Raw genomic sequence first — 25177 nt, 5'->3', positions numbered from 1 at the left:
CTCAATCGAGGTATGATGGAGCGATGTGTATGTGGCATGTGAAATACCACGATCGAGATATATGGCATCGCAAGTGTTATGCTGGACCGATGATATATGTTGCATGTCCAATACCACGATTGAGGTACGTGGCATCCCAATACCTCGATCGTGGTATTGAAACCCTAAATTTTTTTATATAAAGAGAGGGACCCCCTCATTCTTCAAACCTCGATCCATACCACACATTTGGCCCATCTACCGTTAGGTGCATAGGATGATCCCAACGACATCCTACCTCATCAAGGAGTATGTGACTAAGTGTAATCAATCAAACAAATAGGATGATTTGAACAACACATTCGCCTACACATCATTTTCAAATCATATGGTGCGAGAGGTTGATGCAAGGAGAGGGTAGATCATGTGGCTAGCAATCCCTTTAGGTGGCATGTGAAACTATAGAAATAGGGAACTAGGGAAGGTTGTAGATCTATGTATGGATATAGTTACATAGACAAATGCGAGACTTATGTGATTCCATGAAACCTTGTCATGAGCTTTTGTAAAAATTCAATCAAAATTGGCTAGCTAAAAGTTTTCATTACGCAAATAGATTATTAAGTCCAATTGAATAGAATATTAATTTTCATTACCCAAATAGAATATTAATTTCCATGTGTTTTTTTATGCATGCACCAGCCAGCGCGCAGGTTCTGGCACCAATGTTCATATGCAAATAGTGATTTTGAGAGTTGAGATGAGGGCACTGGAGGATGCTAGGGCACCCCCTCACTTGGTTGTTAGTCTAGATTCAGTTATTAATGCTCTAGGTCGATTAGACAGTTGAGGACGTTTTGGATACCTTTCAAGCATAGGCTGAGGCAAAGATCAGTGGTCATGGCTTGGATTGGAAAGCCATTTGAGAGTTGTTTGAGCATGAGTCACCTCACACGCAGGCCTTAGAGGATATGTTTTGGGATGGTCACACTAAGGCGATGCGACCACGATCAAGGCAGCCCTCTTATATTTTACGTTTTAGGCACCCCGTCATAGCAGCACACATTTATCCGAGATATCTCTTTGCAAATGGTGGTCGATTGCCTCACAACCGTAAGATAGCCAGGTCATTTGCCATGCAGCTATATGCCAAGTTTGTGCTTGGTCATCGGGTAGACTACCTTAGTACCCGTCGAGGATCAGGAGCGGGACATGGTAGGATGGGGGCGTCAAGAGCATCAGACTGTAGGTGTTCAGCGTCGACGCGAGGCACCAGAGCTGCACACTATCCTTGCACCGGCATTGCGAGCTATTGGAGGATGGATTAGGGGGGATGTTTATTTAGTGGCTCATCCTTGCACGACATGGTCTCTACCCTATCGAGATCACTTTCGATTCCACCTCCCCCACCTCCCCATCTATGGAGCCTCCCACATCTACACCACCTCCCACATCTACACCGCCTCAACATGAGTTGGAGACTCGAGACGCACGGATTGTAGAGTTGGAGGCATTGTTGGTTGAGTCTAGGGTCGAGGTTAGTTTTTTTAATTATTTTAGTTTATTTTTTTGTTGCGTGTTTTGAACTGAAGTTTTTTGGTTCATTCTCACCATGTACGCGACATGTTTGCTTGGCAGGCACATCTATTGCGACAGGATATGGAGTCTCATGTACGACCATTGGAGGCAGATTTGGAGGAGCAGAGGATTCGAACACGATAGCCTACCATCGAGCAGAGCACTATATTTTGCAGTTGAGACATATTAGTCGTGATCCATCTCGCCATAGGATCGAACCCAGTGTGGCCCTGTACCCTGCCCCTCTTGTAGATGTGCCGACTAGGACACCCATAGATGCACTAGTCATAGCCAGGCTTCCTACCGCCACTTGCGTCCTTTGCCATGAGGATTTTGACACTGTAGGGTGGTGTGGACTAGGGTGCGGCCACATCGTACATCTCCATTGCATGACCCGCCACATGGTGGCACGATTAGTGTGCCCTGTATGCTTTGCTGACATTGATGTGGCCACATACAGAGGACTAGGCATGGATGATCTGTATCCTGGTCATCGTCAGGCCATTGATCCATTTGCCCGCATGGTCTTGATAGAGCACTACAGGGAGGAGGCACAGAGAGCTTTGCTATAGCAAGAGGGTGCTGATACTTCAGTGGTTGCAGCATGTGTTCCGCGACGCTTCTCATATGGTGATTTTATGCCAAGTGACGAGGCACGAGCAGAGGCACATTGTATTGAGCGAGAGGCAGAGCTTTATATATCATTGCAGCAGTGGGTGGAGCAGCAATTACTCGCGCTAGATTTGAGGCACGAGTATTCGCAGATGCACGACTTTGGGAGCTGAGGCGCGCATACATAGAGGAGGCGAGGGAGGCAGAGATGGCAGCGGTGGCTCGTGCAGCATGCCCTCCTCTTCATCAAGATGAGGCTGGCCCATCTGATCCAGGAGATGAAGCTGGCCCATCTGATCCGGCTTTGCCTGAGGGCACACAGCGGACGGTTGGGTAGCGGGTCATACAGGAGCCACATCAGAGGACGACTAGAGGATCATATGTGGAGTTATCATATTTTGATTTAGGATGATTTTTTAGGCTTCACACATATCTTGTTTAGGGATGCACTTATGCACGATGATGATGATGATATATACATTCATTTTGGTACTTTCATGATGTTGTTCTTACTTTTATGATGTATGAGCATTTTGGTACTTTCATGATGTTCTTCTTACTTTGTTTATCTCAGTTTATAGTTTGTTCAAATCTAACATAAACATTTAAAATTAGGAGTATCATTTTGAATTTCAGATATCTCAATTCACACATCTAATACATAAGTTATTTTAAAAATAATGCCGTGTGAAGTAATTGTAAACATTAAGCATTGAAAAGGTGTTCAAGTATAAGCTCTCTCTCTCTCTCTCTCTCTCTCTCTCTCTCTCTCGTGCTATGAACTTTATCATTTTGAATATCATATTGAATTTCGTATATATCAATGCTTGCAATTATTACACTAATATTGTCACTAATTTTTGTAAATTGTAGATTAAGAAAAAAATGTCAATGTTTAGCATGGAATGGTGCTCATTGGTAGCAACATGTGTCAAACATTAATACAGGATTATGTACGATTGGTCCAAAATCATCCCCAACAAATAAGTCCACATGCGTATTTGGTTAGTACGTGCGCCAATTTTCATACGTAGTCACTAGTAGGGATTGTAAAAATGTGTGAATTATACCTTCCACGTGGCACATACCAAATCAGTTGGAGACCCAATCTTGCATGGATGTAGGTCTAGGGTAGCCTAAGAGCCGTGCAAAGTTTCATCCCCAATAGATAAGTCCACATGCATATTTGGTTAGTACGTGTGCCATTTTTCATACGTAGTCACTAGTAGGGATTGTAAAAATGTACGCATTACACCTCCCACGTGGCACATACCAAATCAGTTGGAGACCAAATTTTGCATGGATGTAGGTCTAGGGAGCCTAAGAGCCATGCAAAGTTTCATCCCCAACAGATAAGTCCACATGCATATTTGGTTAGTACGTGCGCCATTTTTCATGCGTAGTCACTAGTAGGGATTGTAAAAATGTATGCATTATACCTTCCACGTGGCACATACCAAATCAGTTGGAGACTAAATCCTACGTGGATGTAGGTCTAGGGTAGCCTGAGAGCCATGCAAAGTTTCATCCCCAACAGATAAGTCCACATGCGTATTTGGTTAGTACGCGTGCCATTTTTCATACGTAGTCACTAGGAGGGATTGTAAAAATGTACACATTATACCTTCCACATGGCACATAGCAAATCAGTTGGAGACCAAATCTTGAATGGATGTAGGTCTAGGGTAGCCTGAGAGCGGTGCAAAGTTTCATCCCCAACAGATAAGTCCACATGCATATTTGGTTAGTACGTCACTAGTAGGGATTGTAAAAATGTACACATTATACCTTCCAAGTGGCACATACTAAATCATTTGGAGACCAAATCTTGCATGGATGTAGGTCTAGGGTAGCCTAAGAGTTGTGCAAAGTTTCATCCCCAACAGATAAGTCCACATGTGTATTTGGTTAGTACGTGCGCCATTTTTCATGCGTAGTCACTAGTAGGGATTGTAAAAATGTACGCATTATATCTTCCATGTGGCTCATACCAAATCAATTGGAGACCAAATCTTGCATGGATGTAGGTCTAGGGAGCCAAAGAGCCACGCAAAGTTTCATCCCCAACAGATAAGTCCACATGCATATTTGGTTAATATGTGTGCCATTTTTCATGTGTAGTCACTAGTAGGGATTGTAAAAATGTACGCATTATACCTTCCACGTGGCACATACCAAATAAGTTGGAGACCAAATCTTGCATGGATGTACGTCTAGGGTAGCCTAAGAGCTGTGCAAAGTTTCATCCCCAACAGATAAGTCCACATGCGTATTTGGTTAGTACGTGCGCCATTTTCCATACATAGTCACTAGTAGGGAGTGCTTGCAAAAATGTACGCATTATACCTTCCACGTGGAACATACCAAATCAGTTGGAGACCAAATCTTGCATGGATGTAGGTCGAAGATAGCCTAAGAGCTGTGCAAAGTTTCATCCCCAACAGATAAGTCCACATGCATATTTGGTTAGTACATGTGCCATTTTTCATACGTAGTCACTAGTAGGGATTGTAAAAATGTATGCATTATACCTTCCATGTGGCACATACCAAATCAGTTGGAGTTATTCCCCATCCTCGCACCTTTTCCCACGCAGCCATGATGGTCATGTACCCCAAGTTCTTGGGAAAATATTCTCATGACGTTGATACCCATGTTTTGATATTTGAAAGTGCTTGGTAGGAAAATTTATTGTTGGCACAATGAACCAAAGAGATGAATATAGCAACATCTGTCCACACCCTTCAAAAGAAAGCCATGACTTAGGAAGCACAGTATTGCGGTGCCCTTTTCAACACGTTCACGGGCCATTAGTATACTGATTGATTGGCAAGAACAAGTATTTATTTGAGGTAAAGTCACGGAGTGGGTCCAAGATGAGTAGCCTTCAGTTGGAACGATACCCCAATATCAATACATTCAAAATACAGAACCATCAAAGCTTGGTAATGCTACGGTACTCCCCCATAGTGGTTGAGTATGTCGATACTCCCCTAGGAAGGGTTGAGTAGGCTGATGCTCCCCTAGGAATAGTTGAGTGGGCCACAGGATGTGGTTGTGAGGGTTAAAGGCCACTATACCTTAACCCCGGTTATGTACAATACTCAAACCCATATATATATATATGGATGAAATAGAAGATTAGGGTGTTCTGCACCCACCAAAACTTGTGTCTCTCAAGCTCCCTCTCACCCTCTCAATTTTCGTTGTGTCCTCACAACTGGTATCAGAGCTTGGCAGTAGAGCCTGGCGGTAGCGTGAGCAGCCCGGTGCAGAGGCTCTAGCTCGAAGAGAGAGTGGTGCATCCCAAAGATCCTTATTCAGCAGGAGGAGCTACAAATTTTGGAGTTGCTATAGCAGTTGGAGAGAAAGGGGCAAATTTCTCTTGGGCATTTGTTTTGCTGGGCTGCAAAGTTGAAGGCATGGGATATAAGTAAATCTTCTCAAACACACATATGTAGTAGCGTAAATATCCAGAGTTAGAGACAGAATTTTGACTTGAAGTCTTTAAGGAAGATTGAGAGGTACATTTTCACTTTTAACATCTCTGTCATGTGAGTTCTCAGTGAAAAGTTACAGCTCCTACAAAAAGTGACGAAATTCATTTCCTGCAAGGATTTCGTGTGTTGGATCTCCATATCCAGGCCACCATTTGCAGTTCTGACACTTCCAGTGGATCCAGAGTGGTACAAAACTTCTACTTGAGAAGCTGCTTCTAGTTCTGTGAACTTTTGAAGTTGTGGTGAATCTCTGTCTACTCTGACGTCTTTATTTTGCCATTTCCTGTGTGAGTAGGATCTCAACATCCATGCCTCCATTTGCAGAGCTGTCTGTCCCATTGGATCCAAGATTTCCTGAAACATATGTCTACAAAGCTACTTGTCATTTCGTGAAGAATCGAGGGAGTTGTGATTCTCTGTGTTTTTGAAAGAAATTTCTCAAAGTTTCCAAGACCTTCTCATTGATTGCCATGTGGCATTTTGGCTAAGGTTAAGTCTCCTAAGGTTCATTTTTGCAAGTAAATGCGAGGGTTGACTGGCTCTTACTCCATTCTTGGATGAGATTTTGGAGTTGTGGCAGAAGAGAGATATTTGCAGATTGTCTTGCTGAGTTTGATTATGCAGTGATGCCCATGTTTTGAGACATCCCAGGTTCTACTTTCACTAGCGGTCATTGCTGTAAGGCCATGATTTCTTGGATATACCTTATGCAGATCACTCTAGTTGCAGTTTGAGCCATGTGCGTTCATTTGTGGTTTGGATTGGGTTACAGTGGATGCTTTACAGGCCATTTAAATGCATTGCAATCCTTGTTGGATGCGCTGATAGGCCCAGATTGCCTTGCGGGATGCTTTATTGATGGACGTTTAGCACACAGATGCTATTTTATGCTGAGGGATAGCTTTAACATATTGCAATGGATGCATAGGTTGTGCTATGATCTTTTGGATGAGACATTATTGATGCTTATGCCCATGGACAGTGTTTATGCTTGAGGGATTTGGCTCTTATTGGCATTATATTTGCCATTGTTTTGTCATTGTGGGTTGACATTTTCTTTTGGGCCAGATTTGCTCATATGGATGCATAGTATATGCACATGAGTTAGATGCATTTTGATGCTTTGAGCCTTGAGTTTTGGTGACACTATCCTTCATTAAAGCAGACATATTGGGTGCACCTGGTATTTGGTGTGATTTCTCTTTTGCAGGTACTAGCATTTGGGATTTTGTTTCATTTGCATCATGGCATCCTCTTCCATGTCTGAAAAGGAGTTTTTCAGCATTAAGAAGTTTGATGGGACAAACTTTTCTTTATGGAAAGAACAGATAAGGGATGTGCTTATTCAAAAGAAGTAGATTAAACCCTTGGCACGGATTGAAGCTAAGCCTGTAGATATGTCTGAGGATGATTGGAATGAGTTGGATGCATTATCAAAGTCTACTATTAGACTTCATCTTGCAGAGTCAGTTTATTTCACAGTAGTAATGAGCAGACTACGGAAGATTTGTGGAAGAAATTGTATGCCACTTATGAGAAGGAAACTGCCTCTAATAAAGCTTACCTCATCAAGAGTTTGTTTGAGCTATAGATGAAGGAAGGGGTCTCCATTGCTTCTCACTTGAATGAACTCAATATTATTTTCAGCCAACTTCAGGATCAGAAGATGAATTTTGATGCGGAGACTTAGGCAATATTTCTCTTATGTTCATTGCCATCCTCATGGGATACCTTTCATATAGCTGCATCAGTAACTTTGCACCTGGTGGAGTACTGAAGTTTGATGATGTTGTGGGTAGCTTGTTGGCCGAGGAGATTAGACGGAATTCTATGGATGGCAACAAGCAGGATGCAACCTTAAATGCGCAAAGGGGTAGATTATAGTTCAGGGGGAAGTCCCAAGAAAGAGGGAAGTCTCATAGCAAATCTAGGGCACATAACATTGAGTGTTACCACTGTGGCAAGAAGGGCCATATGAAAAAGGATTGCTACAAGCTGAAAAGAGAGCAAAAGGATAAGAAAAAGAATGGAAATTGGGGTGCAAATAAGAAGGAAGAGAGTCCAAGGGAGGACAAAGGAAAAATGAAGATCGAGGAGATTAATGCAGTCATGATGATAGTGACAATGACATTCTCTTCATGTCTAGTCTACCTGCAGACTTGCTCACCACTTCAGATGATGCATATTCCCAGGATTGGATTTTGGATTCTGGTGCTTCATTCCATGTTACTCCCCATTGGGAATGGTTCTCCACTTATGACAATGGAAAGACAGATTGTGTGCATCTTGGAAATAACTATGCATGTGACATAGTGGGAGCAGGTGACAAAGTTTTCTTTTGCAAATGGGTCTTCATTTGTTTTGAAAAATGTGAGACATGTGCCTAAGTTGACCAAGAGTATTATTTCAGTGGGTCAGCTAGATGACGCTAGTTTTCATACCACTTTTGACTTTCAGAGTTGGAAAATTTAGAAGGGCTCTATGGTTTTGGCCAGGGATGCCAAGTGTGGGACTTTGTATCCCTTACATGTATCAGGGGTGTCTGATCATGTTGTTGCAATAACCGAGCAGCTAAGTACTTCTTTGTGGCACATGAGCTAGATGGGAATGAAACTCTTATGCTGTTTGGGTTATGTACCGCATTTGAGTTTTTCTTATTTTGAATTTTGTGAGCACTGTCTCTATGGGAAGCAGACTAAATCAGCCCATAAAAGAAGGGGAAAGAAAGAGCTTGAAAGGCTTGATTTGGTGCATTCAGACGTATGCGGTCCCATGCCTACATGGTCATTAGGCCGGGCTGAATATTATGTGACATTCATTGATGATGCAACTAGGAAAGTGTGGGCTTATGCTATAGCTCGGAAGAGCGATGTGTTTCAAGTATTTCAAAAATGGTTGGCTTTGGATGAAAATCAATCAGGTAGAACGCTTAAATGCCTACGGATTAATAATGGTGGAGAGTATATCTCTCATGACTTTCAGCATTTCTATGATACACATGGGATTAAGAGGGAGCTCATGTCCCCTCATACTGCAGAGCAAAATCTAGTTGCAGAACGGATGAACCACACCATTCAAGAAAGGTTGCAATGTATGCTTTCCAATTCAAGTCTTTCTGGTGGTTTTTGGGCTGAGGCAATGAAGACTGCAGAAGTTTGGATGGTGGTATTCCTGAAGAGGCATGGAGTGGCAAGAAGCCCTCTTACTCTCATTTGCGTATATTTGGGTGTGAGGCATATGCACATGTGCCAAAAGAGCTTCGGAAGAAGCTAGATCCTAAGTCTAGGAAATGCATCTTTCTAGGTTATGGTGAAAGTGGAGAGATGGGCTATCGTCTCTGGGATCTAGAAGCAAAGAAAATCATACGAAGCCATAATGTGGTCTTCAATGAGAAGAAGATGCATGACACCCATGAGGGATGTGGAAATGAGGAGAATCACTTTCTAGGATGTGAATCCACCCACATATGTTGATGGACGGCAACTTGTCCATGCACTGAATGTGCAAGAAATGGTGCCACCAGGTACTCCCATAGGTACACAATCAAGGGCAGATGATGGATCAACTATTGGTGGCAATGATGAGCCAACAAGCTGAAATTCCCTTGAGAAGAACATCTAGAGTATCTAAACTGCCTGAGAGATTTGTTCCAGGGGTAGACTATGTGATGCTTACTGATTGCGGGGAGCCTTCTTGCTACAGAGAGGCTATGATGCGCAAGGATCAGCACAAGTGGGAGTATGCTATGCAATCAGAGATGAGTTCACTCATCAAGAATAAGACTTGGGACTTGGTTTCTTTGCCACATGGAAAGAAAGCATTGCCATGTAAATGGGTCTACAAGATGAAGGTCACAAGTGATGATGTGCCTAAGTATAAGGCCCATTTGGTTGCTAAAGGGTTCAAGCAAGAGAAGGGTGTGGACTTTGATGAGATATTCTCTCCGGTTGTCAAGATGACCACACTTAGATGTGTACTTGGACTTGTGGCAATAGAGGATATGGAGCTTATGTGGATGGATGTCAAGACAGCTTTCTTGCATGGGGATTTTGATGAGAAAATTTACATGATACAGCCAGAAGGCTTTGAAGAAAAGGGCAAAGAGCATTTGGTTTGCAAGCTGAAAAAGAGTCTCTATGGCCTTAAGCAAGCACCTAAAGAATGGTATCACAAGTTTGATTCTTTCATTCGGTCCCAAGGTTTCGGAAGAAGTGAGATTGATCACTGCCTCTACACTAAAAGGGCTAAGGATAATAGCCTGATACTCCTAGCACTTTATGTGGATGATATGTTATTGGCTAGCAAGAACACTTATGAGCATGATGCATTGAAGGCCAAGTTGCATGAGGCCTTTGACATGAAGGATTTGGGGCTTGTAGGTCATATTCTTGGTATGCGCATCACACGTGACCAGAGTAGGAAACTCCTTTGGCTTTCACAGAAGGAGTATGTTACAAAAGTGTTGCAGCGTTTTTCAATATGGAGGGGGGGAAGGCAGTAAGTACTCCATTGCCTCCATATGTGAAACTGAGTCATGCAGATAGTCCCAAATCAGATGAGGAGAAGGCCATGATGGCCAAGGTTCCTTATGCATCAACGGTTGGGAGTCTTATGTATGCTATGATAGCTACTAGACCGGACATTGCATTTGCAGTGGGAGTTGTTAGCCGGTATATAGCTAATCTAGGAAAGAGGCATTGGGAGGCAGTTAAGTGCATCATGAGGTACATGAAGGGTACCAAGGAGGTGTGTATCTACTTTGGCAGAGGAGAGTTGCATGTATTTGGGTACACAGATTCCGACTATGCAAGGCATGTGGATAGCAGGAGATCCAATTCTGGTTATGTGTTCACCTTTGTAGGTGGTGCAATGTCGTGGATGTCTCGTGCACAGAAGTGCATTGTTGTACCACAGAGGCCGAGTATGTTGCAACCACAGAGGGTTGCAAGGAGGCTATATGGCTTGATCGACTAGTGAGACATTTGGGGATTCATACAGGTGTACCGACATTGCATAGTGATTCCATGAGTGCTATTCAACTAGCACGGAATCCGGTCTTTCATGCAAAGACCAAACACATTGAGGTCAGGTACGATTTTATTAGGGAGGTACTTGAGGACAAGCACATAGAGCTTGTCAAGGTTCATATAGATGATAATCCTACAGATATTGTTGTGTATTGATGGGCATTGGATAGTATGCTCATTGGTTGTTCTCCCTTAAAGGCACATTGGCCTTTAAGTGGGAGGTTCTGGGGGTTAAAGGCCACTGTACCTTGACCCCGGTTATGTACAATACTCAAACCCATATATATATGGATGAAATAGAAGATCAGGGTGTTCTGCACCCACCAAAACTTGTGTCTCTCAAGCTCCCTCTCACCCTCTCAGCTTCCGTTGTGTCCTCACAGTGGTGGCAAACCTAGTTTTTGGGAGGAAGTCTTCTTTCAATTCCAGATACGACTTGTGGAACTGGTTTAAGTATTTTCAAATCAACATGTCAATATAGCAATTGTTGGATCTTGTGCCAATCTTCTACCAACAATTATGTAAAAGTGTTATGAGTTGAGTGGAGCTAATAACTCCAATCCCATAGGATTGAGCTCTGACTAATGCTATGTCGCCTATTTGTGATGTAAGACTGATGAAAGCTAGCCTGATTGTCTATCTTATACAACCTATCTTTCCACCAGATGGTCTGGAAGGACCAATCTATGATGAGAACATTCCACAACGACACTAAATAACTAGGCGATTCCAAAGTAGTGCTCGATGGGGGCTTGGGTATTAATATCATTTCCAATGCAATGTGCTAGAGGCTAGGAATTTTTGGATGGGAACCAGCTCCTTTCAGGATGAGAATAGTTGACCAACGGTGCCTGTAATTAATGGGCCTTCTCAGTAGGGTTACAATAACAATTGCGGACTGTGTCATCACGATTGTGTTGTTATGCATGGAGGATATAGATGGCACTTGCCGCATGCTATTGGGAAGATGTTTGCTCCAGCAATCTAGACTGAACCAAGATTGGCATTTTGATTGAATCACCATCCAAAAGGGGGACAAGAAGGTCAAGTTATCTATCAAGGTACGATGACCGTTTTAAACTTTGATTTTGATTTGAGATCATAGAAGGTGTAATATGGTTGATGGGTGGGGTGACAAAAAGAATGAATATCTCAGAAACAACCCCAAGTCACTGGAGGTAGATGTGGTGGAAATTCTAGAAAAATACTATTTGGCCACAAGAGGCAATGGTGTAGCAAGCCGGTGATTTTTCCTAGTTTGACTTCAGCATTCTACATGAAGTGAACTTGGAACCTAATTCAAATATCAATGAGATTATTAACTCAGTGGAAGTTATGAGTGCGAGCTTCTATAGTTTTACGGGTCAAGGAAGACGGCATGTCAAACCTCAACCTTGAGACGGAGGTGGAGCCACGGATGTTGCAAGTTAGCACATGCCTCACCCAGAGTTCCACTCCAAACTGTAGTAACTTCTTTGCACCTTTGTCGATGTATATCCATGGAGATACATAGATAGGAATGGCATTGATTCGTAGTTCTACCAGCACCAGATCGTACTGAAAGATGATGCAAATCCGAAATACAGCCAGAAAGTTAAGAAGGAGATTGACAAGCTACTCTAAGTGGGCTTCACCTATCTGATTGAGAAGGCCACCTAGATTTTTCCCATTGTCATTGTCTTGAAGAAGAATAACAAGATACGGGTCTATGTGGATTACTGCAAACTCAACGCTGCTATTGTGATGACTGACTTCTTTCCCCTACCGTTCATGGACTCTATGCTTGACGAAGTTGCCAACCATGAAATGTATTCCTTTCTAGACGGCTTCCATGGCTACAACTATGTCTATATGGCTGAGTTAGAGCAAGAGAAGACAATATTTATCATAGAGTGGGGAGTTTTTGCATCAAGAGTTATGACCTTCAACCTAAAGAATCCGCCCGTGGTTTTTCAACGTATTGTGCATGATATTTTTTATGAGTATCTAACCTTATTTATGAGGATATTTCTGGATGACTTCAATGTCTTTGAAAGTCAAGAGTAGCACCTCCATCACTTAACGTTGTGTTTTGACCAAGTGTCGGGAATCTTGTTTGTCATTGAACCCGACTAAGTGTGCTTTTGCAGTTAGTAGCAGAATGCTACTGGGATGTATTTTTCCAAGGACGGGATTGCATTGGAGCCTTTGAAGGTGCAATCAATCTGTAAGGACACACACCTAATCAACACCAAGTAATTGGCCAAATTCCTTAGCCAAAGTACGGTGGCATAGTCGGATGCTCCAACACCTTGCAAACGTCGTCGCGTCTCTCAACGTACAATTGAAAAAGGTCCCATTTGTCTGGACCATAAAGTGCAACCATGCCTTCCACTCACTATTTGGAGCTTATGCTAGCTAAGGCCTTGATTATCCAACCTCCAGAATGGACACTACCCTTTCATGTATTTGTCAATCAAAGTGTCCAATGTGGCACAATATTGATGCAATAAAAGACTAAGGGATGTACTTACCATATTGCTATGCAAGTAGAAGGTTGACCGAGAGGCTGAAAAAAACTATTGCACCATAGAGAAAGAGGCCCTTGGCAATGGCATTATCTATGCTATGAACAAGTTTTGACATTATCACCTCAACAACAAGTTCACTGTTACGAGAATTGGTATCATCCCATGGATTTAATCCTTCAGTATTTAATTGAGTGAGATCCAAGATTTTTGTCACAGAGCTAATGCATGTGTGCTTGCTATCCGTAGTGATGCATGTGTACTTGGATATACGGCTACATCTGTATGGGTGTGTAAAATTGTGTGACACCAATTATGCTATTAAAACATGTGTGTTCCGCACAATTTTATGTATGAGTGGCATGAGGTGCATGATGGCATGTGTCGCATGTGTGCATCATCCATCTGTGGTTTATTGATTTTGTGTCACTGAAATACCGAAAGGCTGATTAATGTTGGTGATTAATTCCAAGGTTACATTATGCTTGAAATATTTCATTATTATTGATTTTGTGAATCAGGTGAGCAATAATTGATCAGGCGATAGCATTTGGCAAACATAATTGGCCATATTTTTTGTGCGTAGGCACAACTCCAGTGAGCAGGGATGAACAAGGCCAAGCCTAATTTTTTATATTATAAATGCTCATCTATACGCACGCGCGCGCGCGCATGTGTGTGTGTGTGTGTGTGTGTGTGTGTGTGTGTGTGTGTGTGTGTGTGTGTGTGTGTGTGTGTGTGTGTGTTGCCTTGTCTTTGGGATGTGAGTGTCCATGATACCCACTTATAAACGTTTTATGCTATATGAAAGGAAAACTTCTCTCCACATTGTGAGCTCTACTATCTATAGGCTCATTGTATGAATTCTAAGTATTAAGTAATTTGAAGTGTGACATTACTTAGAAATTGTGTGACAACCCCCCTTAAATTTGATTACACCCTTTCTATTAGTCTGCATCTACATAATGGAATGATAATCACATGATGCTTGAGAAATATGTTCTCTCATAATGTACCGCTCTGCACAACCTTTACTTGAAAAGTTTACCTGCCCTTGGGTAATCGTGATCCTATAGCTGGGTGAGACAAAGTTATTGGTATACTTCAAACGTGAACCCAAGATGTAAGGTATCCAGTGAAGGGTCAACTATAGCATCGCAAGTAGTCTCTTTAGAAAAATCACATACTTTGCATTGCCTTGGCATTAAGGATACCTTGCACATTGTAGGCTATACATTGAAGAGAGATCAAGGTCTACCCTACAACCTATTAGTCAACCTTTTTAGGAGAACCTTCAAGTCTACATCTACATGAAGGGCTCATAATCGCATGATGCTTGAGAAAGATGTTCTCTCATAATGTACCGCTCTGCACAACCTTTTCTTGAAAGGCTTACGTGCGCTTGGGTGCTAGTGATCCTGAAGTAGGGTGAGACAAAGTATCCATTGAAGAGAGAGAAAGGTCTACCCTACAACCTATTGGTCAACTTTTTAGGAGAACCTTTACTTTCCATAGTGGAAGCCGGTACTTGACAACTATAGTAACTCTTCACATCAAGCTCGTCCTTGACAACAAGATGACATCAAGGCATCAACATGGTATTGCGATAGATATAAGATTAGGAAGTCGACGTCCCCAATAGAAATCAAATTTGAGTAAATTTCTACTTGATTTTCAAGTTAAGTATGAAAGACAATATTTCACACACTCCACACTACAAGGTCATCTGTTGCATATTCATTAGATCTAGTCCAATCAACTCATTTTTTGCATTAGGGTGTGTACTTTTTACTATTTCAACAAAGAAAAGTCATCGCTTACAAATGAGGAATATAGTGGCTTTTTAGGGTAAAGCTTTTACCCATTCTTGTCCATCCCCTTAATTTGTGTTAAATAATTTACATCAATACCTAATAAGAAGTCGATCACACCTAGCTTACTACGATGAAAGTATTCATTTGGTTTAATTCATTCTTTAGAGATTCTTGTCCCTCCCTTATGCAATTGCCAAAATGTTCATTATCCAATGAGGGAAGGTTGGGCAAGGGATGATCCTGAGCATGGCTTACAGGCGATGCATGATGTTCTTACAAGAATTATGGATTGATTGTTTTGAGACTTGAGGATCAAGGAGGACTAAAGGATTTTAAGGTTCAAAGGTGTAGGATTTGACAAGGGTAAGAGGCCAACGTCAAGGGTAAGGTTAAGGGATAGTGAAGCTGGACCCATACCGCAGTAAAATGAGACTCATTCTACATAAGAACGAGAAGAGGGTCAAAACTTGAGTGTGGGGAAGTCGATGCTGCTATAGAGACTGAAAGGGTGTAGGATAAATAAGGTGAGAAGAATAAATCATGTTCCAAAGTGTCACCCCAAGCTCCTGCACCTTGTCACCCCAAGCTCCTGCAGGTGCAGAATTCAGACATGAGAGTAGGGGCTTAAGAGAATGGCATATAGCAGCTCAAGTGGCCTGCTCTGCATTTATGAGGCTCCAGTAAGTACTAACACAGGTACATGATCCAGAAATTTATTTTTTTGCCTTGAAAATTAATGGTAATTAATACTAAGTTCCAAGTGGACTTAGCCATTGCCCTACACACACGTTATTGACTTGTGATCTTAAACAGGGTGTGAGTCTGTGACATAGTAGGTAATATGCTATCAGAGGAGAGGGGTGTCTTTAAATCATCAATAATCCAACCCTAGGAGATAGAACTGAAATACCGAAAATGGAATACATCATAGAGATGAAATCATTTACACAAGCATTCACATATCAAACAAGCTACCCATCACATTGGGATGGTAGCAAATTATGCAACCTTCCAAGCTAAGGCCACATAAGTTGTCTTCCTTAATGTAAGGTACTGAACCTGAAATGCTTCTTATTAATTTTGGTTTGCTTGCAAAATGTAAGCTACAACCTATGACAACCAGTACACAGCAAAACCATGAAATAAATAGACCATAGAATTTTGCTAAAATACTTTACAGATCATATGAGTAACCCTTTGCCTATTATAATTAGAATCGACCTCCTGTGAACTACAGGACCAAAAGTTATCCCCTAGGGCGTCTAGGAAAAGAATAAATTCATATTTGTGTCATCTCTCTCTCTCTCTCTCTCTCTCTCACACACACACACACACACACACTTTTTTTGTGTGAAACCAGTGATTATAAAATTAACATTAAATCAATGTACATGACATTAGACTCCAAAAGAGAGCCTAATGGAAGCACTCAAAAACAGTGAGAAGACACTTCAAGGCTAGTAGCATCCAAATCCCTCACAGCATAACTATCATTTAAAGATTGCTTGAGGGACATTCTGAAGAAAGCATATGCTTGAGGGAACTATTGTCCCATCCTAAAATGCCATCTCTGTGTCCAAATAGTCCATAGTACTAAAAAACGAGCCCAGTGAAAGAAAAGGAGGAATGGAGACATCTGAGATGAGAAGCATCCAAACATTCAGAAGAGTTTCCCGAATCTGATAGAGGAAAACCGAAGCTGCAGCAAATGAGAAACATGAGTGATCAATATCCGAGAGTGCGGGCAAGACCATAACAAATAGGGAACTGTCTCACGATTATGAGAGCAACGGAGGCAGGAAGAGGAAGCAATATGATGTGCTTCCGATTTCACCCTAATGGAAAAAGCTCCCACTATACATCTCCAAAAGAAAAGCCTCTGTTTCAATGGCAATTTAGCTTTCCAAATTTTCTTGAGTTTTGATTGCCACCAAGATAAAGGCCTATCCGAATTCCAAAGAGTGTTCGCATGCTTATCAATCCATGGCGGTGGAAAAAGAAATCTGTAGATCATCGAGGATGTCAAATTATGCATTGAAAATGAACGGGTAGCAGGAGACAAGGAAGTCAGATTCGAGTCCAGTAATCTGTCTTGTACAAACAACGGAGGAACAGGAACAAAAGGTTGCAACAAAGATGTAAGTAGCCTCCAAATGGGCCTATGATGCAGACCCAAGGGGAATGTCCTGCAAGCTTGTGGAAATGAGAGCACATAACCATGTTGATCCACCACATCTCCAACAAATCTTATGCCCAATTTCATAAGATTATATGCTTTAATAGGTGCCTGTAAAGCAAGTGGCGAATCAAATACCTTGCTCCAATGGATACTTTCCAAACGAAGAGAATTACCATGATGGGAGGAAGCACCTGACCATTTAGCGTAAGAGAGAATTCTCTTCAGTGGTCTTTTAAGCATTTGGCTTCCTATATGTCCCAGGCTATGGAGATATTTTGGAAAAGTAAATCTCACAAGAAGGCTTTGCGACTACTTCCCATGCAGCCTGCTTGTTCTCCTAAGACTCATGGGGGACTCAATATTCTCAATCTTCAGTTTCATATGTTGGCAAGAAAGAGCACTATGATCTCTCTCTCTCTCTCTCTCTCACACACACACACACACACACATATACATACATACATACATACATACATATATATATATATATATATATAAAATTTACAATTTCTCTCTCTCTCTCTCTCTCTCTCTCTCTCATATTGAAATACTGCATGTTATCTAGTAAAATAGCTACTTTTGTCCGTCAAGGACTTAGTAGCAAAAGGAGCCAGCAAAATCAACATTTGAGCTTGAATAAGAACTCCTTAATGCTCTCAGAAATACGTCAAAGGAGCATTTGTTTCTATAAGGGGTGAAAACACCCAGAGTAGATTACATTATCCTGGGATAAAGAATCAGTTGACTGCCTAAGGGTGAACCTTCTCCATATTCAAAGAGTCAAAATCGTACATGCTCAACTATACATTTACAGAAGTCCATACTTATATTTTCATATTACAAGAGCTGTAGCTCGAGCGTTTAACAGGGGAAATGTACATGAAATGATCAAAGAGCTGCTAAAGCTTTGACAAAAGGCCACTAGGACTTTGAGTGCCTGTCTTTCCTGCACTGCCCCATTTTCCCTCTATTACAGGGCAACTTGGAGGTACATCCACAGCCGGAGAGCAGTTGAAGAAACCATGAGGCTGAGGGGTCAAACACATGCATCAATCTCTTCGCATACGATACCGAGGAATACCAAGGAAATAGTAACACAGAATCATCGCCCAAAAAACAAGCTATAAAGATATTACACAGAACCACTGCCCAAAAAACAAGGTATGAAGATATTAACACTGAGAGCCACAATGACATGCAATTTGAAGTTAAACAAATACCCACCATAAGGCTGAAGCCAATTCGTTCAACTGGCATAACAGGCCAATCCTCCAACCTAGGTATGTGCGTTACTCCAAAAATGTACCTATAAGAAGAAAAACACCATGGATACAAAACGAGATGGGTTAATCATTTTGCTACGCACAGGCACCAAATAAGGCAATACGAGACTGTAGTCTACTCTAGGGTCTGTCTGGGAAATTATACTGCACCCCCCCCCCAGCCGCGGTGTACCCTTGCTTCCCTTCTACACACCTCTTTTTCTCTCTCTCTCTCTGCCCTGCAGACCCACACACACAAGCACAGTGTAAACATGTACTCCCGCTTCAGATAAAGAAACCTTGTGGGAGCATGCTACTAGCATAAATGGAATGCTCGAGAACATCAGTTCTTTATAGGAACTGTGAAAAATCTAAGCGCCACTTGTGTAGCTGCCAAAATTTTGGGGAGTAATGGGCATACATAGATACATTGGGACTTGTCATCACGAATGTTACTGTCATTAGGAAGGAGAAAAACATGTTGTTACTTCTTATCCACTCGGAGGTATTAGCGTGTAAGGAACCTACCAAAGTACAACATCTGCCTCTTCCAGTTTTCTGTCCTGCTGTACCCATGTAGGGAGGCCTTCCCCAATGCGAGGGTTCTGATTTGGGAACTCGCCAGCAGGAAATAGTTCATCCTTATTATACTGAGTCACCCAAAGATTATGCTTCAGGAATGCGGCCCTTCTGAGGAACTTTGCCTCTGGACCAGCAAGAGGCAGACAGTTAGAGCCAGGAACCAATTTATATCCAGTTAGCTGCCCGGTTCTGTTAACTGTCCTTGTATTGCGTACCTGCAGTCTTGGCCAAACAGTAAGTATGCATGAGATAAAAGGAACATTTTGCGAAATTTCCAAATTGAACAGGAAACAAACATTAATTTGTTCGGGCACTAGCCACATGGTACTTGGATCACCAGTCACAATGCTTACAAGTAATAATCAAGCCTGCTACAGACTAGGCACCCATTTATTTTTCTTTGCCAATCCCATTATCACTGAAATATGCAAACGGGGCTTACAATCCAATATCGAGCAGAAAGTGGGTTGCAGTCTCGCATGGCTTGCAGTTCAGAGCGCAATAGAGTCTCCTCAGGATAGAATGCATTATTGTGGATATTCTCTGGGCCAGAATCTTCAACTTTGACATCTACCTCAACTACCTGCTTGACACAGCCACAGAAGATGGGGGGGGGGGAATAGTCTTCACCACCTGCTTGCAGGGCCTATCAAAGAGACCTTAGAATGCATTAAAAGCAATGCGAGATGATCTCCCAAATAAGCCAAACATCGTTTTTTCTTACTCACCTGGTTACATGCTTCACCCGGCTTGCTGTCCACAGCCATGTCAAGCCGAGCAACAAAGAAATGTTGATGGACCGGGGCATATAAGCCTGGGGCTATGACTGTACCATGTTTCCTAGTCTCTCCTGGACGGAGAGCTCCTAAACTTAAAATTCCAGTCAACTTGACCTCTGCCTCAATTCTTCCATCCTGTAGACACCATGGGTGCTTATCAGACAGTCATATCAATTAATACCAATTTCACTGCAGTTAGGATAGAAACGTGTAAAGTCAACATATTGCTTTGTCATCATTTAGGCTATTCTATAAATGCAAAGCAGGTCTTACAAGAAGTCATGCACTAACTTTACCTGATAAAAATGCCAGAAGAATCCATATTCATAGTTGGCCACAGTGCAAATGAAGGAAGCAGAGAGACGTCTTGATCTCCTCACTTCGGCAAGACCTGTACGCCAATCTTGATGTTTCCAAAGAATACCAAAGTCCTCCTCATGTAGACAGACACAATTCTCAATTGTTTCTACTCCTCCATTGAAATTTGTGAAATGAGCATCAAAGTATTTTATGTAACCAAGACAGTCACATCCCTGAAATGACCTGTCACTGTGTTAATTCGTCATTGTCTCAATCTGTCCCTCCCTATTTTCTTGGTTTGCACGTTGAATTGAAACAAGTGTGCCCTTATGTACCTCCACACACATCAGGGCATACAAACTTTATGAAAATCGAGACATCTAAGACCTCACAAGACTTCAATTAGAAAACTGACCCTCTTTAGAGAATGGGCATTCTTGCCAAGCCCATCTTCCCCAGCATCAAATGCATTCTTCCGGTAATGTGGATCCTGTGGATCACCATAAGGGACCACCATCTCCACAATACTTAGACGGTGAGCCACAGACCTGCGGCCTCTACTCCCATCGTCATATGCCACAGAATAGATGACGAGGCCCTCCCTAGGTGTAAACCCAATTCGAAAATTCCACTGTACACGAAGCTATGTGAGAGTAAGCAAAATATCACCAATAAATGCTTGCAAGAATGCAAGAATCGTAAACTAGCAGAGAGCTACATATGCTAGGTTCAAACGTCAAAAGGAACAGTCCAGAGCTATACCTTTTGCCATGCAACAGCATAACCATTCACTCGGAAACTAGGTCCTTCAGGCTGGATAATCTGCAGAGGCTTGACATCACTTCGGTCCACTCCTCCACGGGAATCAGCTGCAGTATAGTTTCGAAGAGGATCTGGAGGAGGAAGAGGGACAAGTCTGCTGTCTTCAAACTCAATCACCTGCATGTTCTGCATGTCAACTAGGACATAGATGCCCTCAACAGGTCGGGCATAGCCATTTTCCATGGGGCATTCACTTTCGGTTCTGCAGAAAATTAAAGGCTTCGCAAGCCTTCGCCTAGGAGAATCCGCTTCACTATAGTAACCAACACACCTGCATGGAACATTGCCACGAGATCTTCATTATGGCCTTCTAAAGAGGTTAGTTTCGACATCAATCTCAGAAGTTGCAGCTTCAAGTTTGTCTAAACGTACCATGGATCTACCATTACAAGGTCCATGTCATCAATGCCCCTCTTCTTCATTGCCTCCCTGAAAGGGCCATAAGCCTTGACAGTAGCCTCGCATTCTGCGTACTCCACTGCATCCTGAAGCACCAGATTTCGTTCATAAATTGTTTGGCTATGTAGCGATCCTGTGTTCAGTATTTAAACATATGCTAGTTGACCTCTCAAGAACAGTGTAGCATTCAGGAGTTTAGAGCTTACTCTGGTGGAGAAATTAACACACGCAGGATGGGGCTTCAACTTTCACAACTCGCAAGAAATAAACAGAGCATTGAGGCTTGGTTTGGATAGCTACCCCGCCTATTAAATAATGATAATGTGCGCCATTCGAGGTTCAACGGCTTATGAGGAAAATGTTCAAACCAAAGGGTGTCCGACTACCGGAATAAATCAAACCTATGGCCAAACGGAGTGTGACGTGAACAAATTTGTGAAAAACAGCAAGGCTACGGAAGTGCCTAATTAGTTGGAGAAGAGTGTAGAAACAAATAAAAGCGATTCAGTCACTTCCATGATTACTGGCGTTGCGATCTGGTAAATTGTCTCTCGCAAAAGAATTGAATGTTCTTTTGCGGCATGCCCTTCTTTAAACCACTGCCTTGAACTGTCTTTTATCATTGTTCTAAACGTTTAAAGTAAGGTAAGGTGCTGCTCTACACTTCAAAATCTCAACGTAAAAGAAATGAAGAGTAACGAAACAAATGTCTCGGTCACAGTGCACGACTCTGATCAGTAGAGATCCTACCTGTACGTAAGTACAACAAAACCTTCGCTAGATTTTCTTTTTGAAATGCTTGAAGAGGCAAGTGCGGTGTCAAACATTCGATTGCAGGCATACGAACATGCAGCCTCGCAAGATATCCTCTTGATACAAGAGATGCTATTTTGTGCGCGTACCCCTACTTCAGAGCGACCCACTTTCCACCCCGGCTCTCCTTGACAAAATTTCACCTCCAGGAGGAGCATACCCACCATGGGTGGCTGCACATCTGGAATAAGCTGTGATGAGAGAACTCTCCCACGGTGGTGGCCTCCTCTTGCCGCAGCATGTACCTCCGTCAGTTCTACGATCCATACGCGTGTTTCATTCGTTTTCTTGTTGTAGACAATCAGTCTAGCTTGTCGAGGTGGGAGCTGCCTGGGAATCACAGGACCTCCTTTCGTCCTCGGAAGCACAGAAGGTTGGAAGGGGGGGAAAAAATAAGCGTCAGCAAGCGCGACCACATTTTTCTCTGGCTCGTTCAGAACTATCTCAATGAACCGCATTCCATCTCGCACCTGGACAGTACCAGCAATCCCATAAGAGCATTCACGGCCTATCTAAACAAGCAATTCTCGAACAGGAGTAGGCATGAGATTCTTAGCCTCAAGTCAGCATACTTCAGGGGTCGCTCCCGCAGCTCTGACAGTGGCAATCGCAACTGCAATTTCTGCTGGGCTCAATGGATCCAAGGGATGGCTAGAATGAGCTCGCAGCAACACGGATGGACCTGCCCAAAAAAAAAAATTGCGCAAGATGAAACGGAGCCAAGCTACTCTCAATTCCAAGATCCGATTTTGTGTCCGGAGTCGACATCGAGAAAATACCAATTCCCTCGTCGTAAGCGTGAATACGACGATCACTGAAAGCAAGTCTAACCTTTGCTTCCGATGGAGGGAGGGAGAGGAGCGATGGGGACGGGATCCAAGGAGCTGTAGGGAGCTCGGGGAATTCCAATGGAGAGGTCCTGGTGCTCGTCTGTGATTTCGGTACCGACAGTCCATTCCGATGCAATGCCAACGTCCTGGCCGGAAGCGGCTGCAGCCTCTCTGGTCAGAGAGGATTTGTGGGTAGGGGGAGGAAGCTCGCAGCATGGTATCGCCGCTTTTTTCGAACGTGAGGCCATGTTGAGTTATTCGCAAATGCTCCGACGCCGTGATGCTTTCGTGTGCTAACAGAGCCACTATCTGACATGCAGCGAGAGTCGACTTTCCGCGAGCGATGCAAGCTTCGCGTTGCCTGCCTTCGCTGATCTTGCGCTCCGGAACTATATAAATATTCTCGTCTCCCCTTCACCGCAACAGGACTCAGGCCCCAGCTCTACAGCAACCGTTGATGATGCTCCCGATTCCCCCCGAACACAGTGCTTCGTTCTCGGGGCACCAGCCACCAACAGCACAGCGCCGCAGTTGCCTTCGTTATCTTCCTTCCCGTCAAGGGATATTGCCAATTTTCCCGCACCTGATTCGCAGCCTTTGAAGCCGTCGCGGGCTGACGAAGGGGGCCACGGCGGGCGCCCCGGAAAAGCGACCAATGCAGGGGGGGGACTGACTACGGAGGGGGGGGAGCTGGCGGGAGAGGAAGAGGGAAGCGAGGAAGGAGGAGGCTATGGGGTGCCTAGGAAGCAAGGCTATGGCGATGGAGATGGGGAAAGGAAGGATATGGAAGCTGACTGGAGAAGGTACGAAAGATGGCGATGGAGTAGAGATGGATAAGTAGGTGGCTATGGCGAGGGAAGCTCGCGAGCTGTGGCTATGGCTCTGGCTCTGAGCTCTGGCTATGGCGATAGAAGCTCTGCTCATGAACACAAACAAGGTGAAGCACAAGATGAAGACGACCAAAGTTTATCTTACCTTAATTCTTCTTAATTAGCAGTAATCTATCCCCTAATTATCTCTCTTCTTGGATCCCTCCGGGTCCTTCCTCTTCTTTATATTTCCCCCACCGCACCTTAGGAAGGCTCCAGTGTAAAAGACACTCCCTTTGAGAGCACATGCCTACTACAGCGCATACCTTTGTGTGACCCATGTCAATGCATCGGCCTCCCCTCTGCAGAAATATTGTACCTTCTTCTAACCCACATAAACGCATCGACCTGCCCTCTATAGTCCAAGTCTGTCTTATATGGTTCCATCCTGCTCTCTATGGTCCCCAGGGCCTGCTTTATATGGTTCGATTCTACTATCTGTAGTCCATGGTTGCTTTATATGCTTCAATCCTAGCCTCTAAGGTCCATGGTTATGGTCCAGGGTAGCTTTATATCATTCAGTCCTACCCTCGATGGTCCAGGGTTGCTTTATATCATTAAATCCGATCGTATGGCCTCTCAATAACTCCTTGCTTTTCTCTTTCCCTTTCTTGCTCTCAAAAATGAGGACTTACATCATAAAGATTCCAAACCTGACTACCATCCTGAAAAATGTGGGCTCTAAAACCACCCAAAAAGCGAACCTTGAACCCAATTGCCATCCCACAAAGCCGACTCTGAACTCAACTATGTCAACATCCCAATTCAAGAAGGACCAAAGTTGCTTGGCAATATTACCTTTGTACTTTGTCCATGCAATCTTGAGTAATGTTCAAAGCTTGTTCGCCAAACATGTAGTGGCTCAATCAAGGGCTCCTCTTCTTGGACCACTGTCCCTTTTATGAGAGGGTGTAAGAGCCCTTTAATAAAAGTCGGCATTTAATTTTTACCCTTTTTTTTAAACATGGTAGTGGATGGTATGCATTTGGCTCCCTAGAAGTTAGAAAAAATTTCAATGAGGATGCTAGGATTACAAAGTAAAAGGCATGTTTAAGATATGGGAAAATACGGAGCACAATTGCACGAGTCATTACCATGTCCATACTCACATCAAGGATGCCCTTGGTAGCATCTAAAGTCACAAACACATTTTAGTAAGTCATTGTCTTTCATGATATCGATTGTTGTAAAACTATACCCATGCAATTTGGTTATTACATTCTTCTTCTCTATGTTCACGTGATGGCTTTCCCTTCTTGCAATTTCATATTCAAACATAAAGGATCTAATATGCACCCAATTGATACAAAAAGTTTATTCATATC

At 42.9% G+C, this 25177-nt stretch overlaps 1 protein-coding gene across 1 annotated transcript; it reads right to left on the bottom strand.

The window, feature by feature from the left end:
* Positions 1 to 17833: 17833 nt before the first annotated feature.
* On the bottom strand, positions 17834 to 24167 carry LOC147893826 (spermidine copper dependent amine oxidase 1-like). Its single transcript, XM_087385568.1, has 12 exons — positions 22985 to 24167; positions 22726 to 22835; positions 22318 to 22623; positions 21314 to 21426; positions 20882 to 21212; positions 20535 to 20750; positions 20116 to 20352; positions 19769 to 19954; positions 19483 to 19623; positions 18987 to 19255; positions 18421 to 18502; positions 17834 to 18224 (listed from the first exon to the last, which is right to left on the bottom strand). Exons 1-12 carry the CDS (start codon positions 23229 to 23231, stop codon positions 18096 to 18098), a joined length of 2367 nt encoding a protein of 788 aa, XP_087241694.1. The 5' UTR covers positions 23232 to 24167; the 3' UTR covers positions 17834 to 18095.
* Between the last annotated feature and the right edge of the window lie 1010 nt (positions 24168 to 25177).

Source organism: Dipteris shenzhenensis, chromosome 15, assembly GCF_047967505.1.
Source record: "Dipteris shenzhenensis isolate YYH24624 ecotype China chromosome 15, Dip_SZ_1.0, whole genome shotgun sequence".
In the NCBI taxonomy this organism is placed as follows: Eukaryota; Viridiplantae; Streptophyta; class Polypodiopsida; order Gleicheniales; family Dipteridaceae; genus Dipteris; species Dipteris shenzhenensis.
This window is presented reverse-complemented; position numbering and strand designations above follow the sequence as displayed.